The 1348-nt window shown below is 42.6% G+C and overlaps 1 protein-coding gene across 1 annotated transcript in view; it reads left to right on the plus strand.

The window, feature by feature from the left end:
* The window catches only part of BARX2 (BARX homeobox 2), a gene marked incomplete at its 5' end in the record, with an annotated part of 35712 nt that extends 34473 nt beyond the window's left edge, over window positions 1-1239 (plus strand). Inside the window, one exon of the mRNA XM_009698265.1 lies at window positions 967-1239. Within this exon, the coding sequence (XP_009696567.1) occupies window positions 967-1218 (252 nt within the window). The remainder of the gene's footprint in view (window positions 1-966) is intronic.
* Between the last annotated feature and the right edge of the window lie 109 nt (window positions 1240-1348).

The following is a 1348-nucleotide window of genomic DNA, read 5'->3' on the forward strand; positions in this document are numbered from 1 at the left end:
CATTCCTGTCATCCTAATGCTTGTGGGATTGGCTATGTGCATAGATAAAAAAGATTGTATTGCTCCATGGAAACCAATGCAGTTTTGAGAGCTAATATCATTAATTAATTCTTGCTTTTCATATCTTGCTTTCACCTCTCTCGCTTATTCTCAGCTTCGTGGCCCTTTTCCAGTTAAAATGCTTTTAGAAAGGACAACTGTCCAATAAATCCTGGTGGGGACCACGATGCTGTAACGTTCTCCAGTGGAGATGTTTATGTATTCTGATCTGGGAGAGGAGATGCAGTCCTGGACTGTATCTTTGAATGTGTGTGACAGCTGCAGAAGTCACTGCCACTTAAAACAAATTTGGGATTAGCTTGGATACAGATCTTTGCTTGGAAGTGTCTTGTTGCTGCGGTGATGGTGTGAAGGGAGAGGGAATTAAACATGGGAACGGACCTGTCTTGCTGGCTCCCACCTTTTACTCAGATGAGAGGGGTCTCATGCATTTTAATACAGGGCTTAAAAAATAATAAAAAAAAAAAAGGGGGGGGGGCTATTTCAGAAGGCAGAGAGGCTGGAGGACAGGCAGTCACAGGAAATCCTGGCTAAGGATTGTGACTGGTCTTACTTGGGCTTTGAATAAAGCAAACACTCAGGAAAGGAACTGAATTCTGCATAAAGTCTTCTCTGTCTGTAGTGTTGAAGACTGTGTGCCTAGGTTGTTTTTGGGCCTCCCGTAGGAACTGACTTGGAGACCTCCAGAGTTCAGGGTATCCTTGCTGGTAATGTTTGCGTTTCATTTTATTTTTGTGAGAAAATGGGTGAACTCACTCCATGAATGCAGGATGTTTCCATGAGGCTAAAACGATGACCAAGTCATGGATTAACTTTGAGGTCAAAGCTGAGTTTCATCCTTCTCTAAAGGATGTCTCACAGCAGCGGGGTTCAGATTGATCCTGATGGTTCATCTCTTTGCTCCAGGTGCTGAAGGGTGGACAGGAAGCTCCAACAAAGCCCAAAGGCCGTCCAAAGAAAAACTCCATTCCCACCTCGGAGGAAATCGAAGCAGAAGAGAAAATGAACAGCCAGGCTCAGAGTCAGGAGCTGGAGGGATCTCAAGCCCCCGAGGAGTCTAAACTGACAGAGGAGAAGCCAGAAGTCTCTTTGGAGACAGAGAAATCTCCAGAACATATACCAGAGCCCTCCTCAGAGGAGACTACACCATTAAGCTAAAAGGGAAAGAAAGGAGGGAAAAAGAAAAGCAAAAAAGAGAAAACCCAAATATATATATGTGTATATATATATTTAAATATGTATGTAATTGTGTGTGTGTACATATATATATAAATATATATATATATAT

The sequence above is a fragment of the Cariama cristata genome, unplaced genomic scaffold (assembly GCF_000690535.1).
Source record: "Cariama cristata isolate BGI_N322 unplaced genomic scaffold, ASM69053v1 scaffold16384, whole genome shotgun sequence".
In the NCBI taxonomy this organism is placed as follows: domain Eukaryota; kingdom Metazoa; phylum Chordata; class Aves; order Cariamiformes; family Cariamidae; genus Cariama; species Cariama cristata.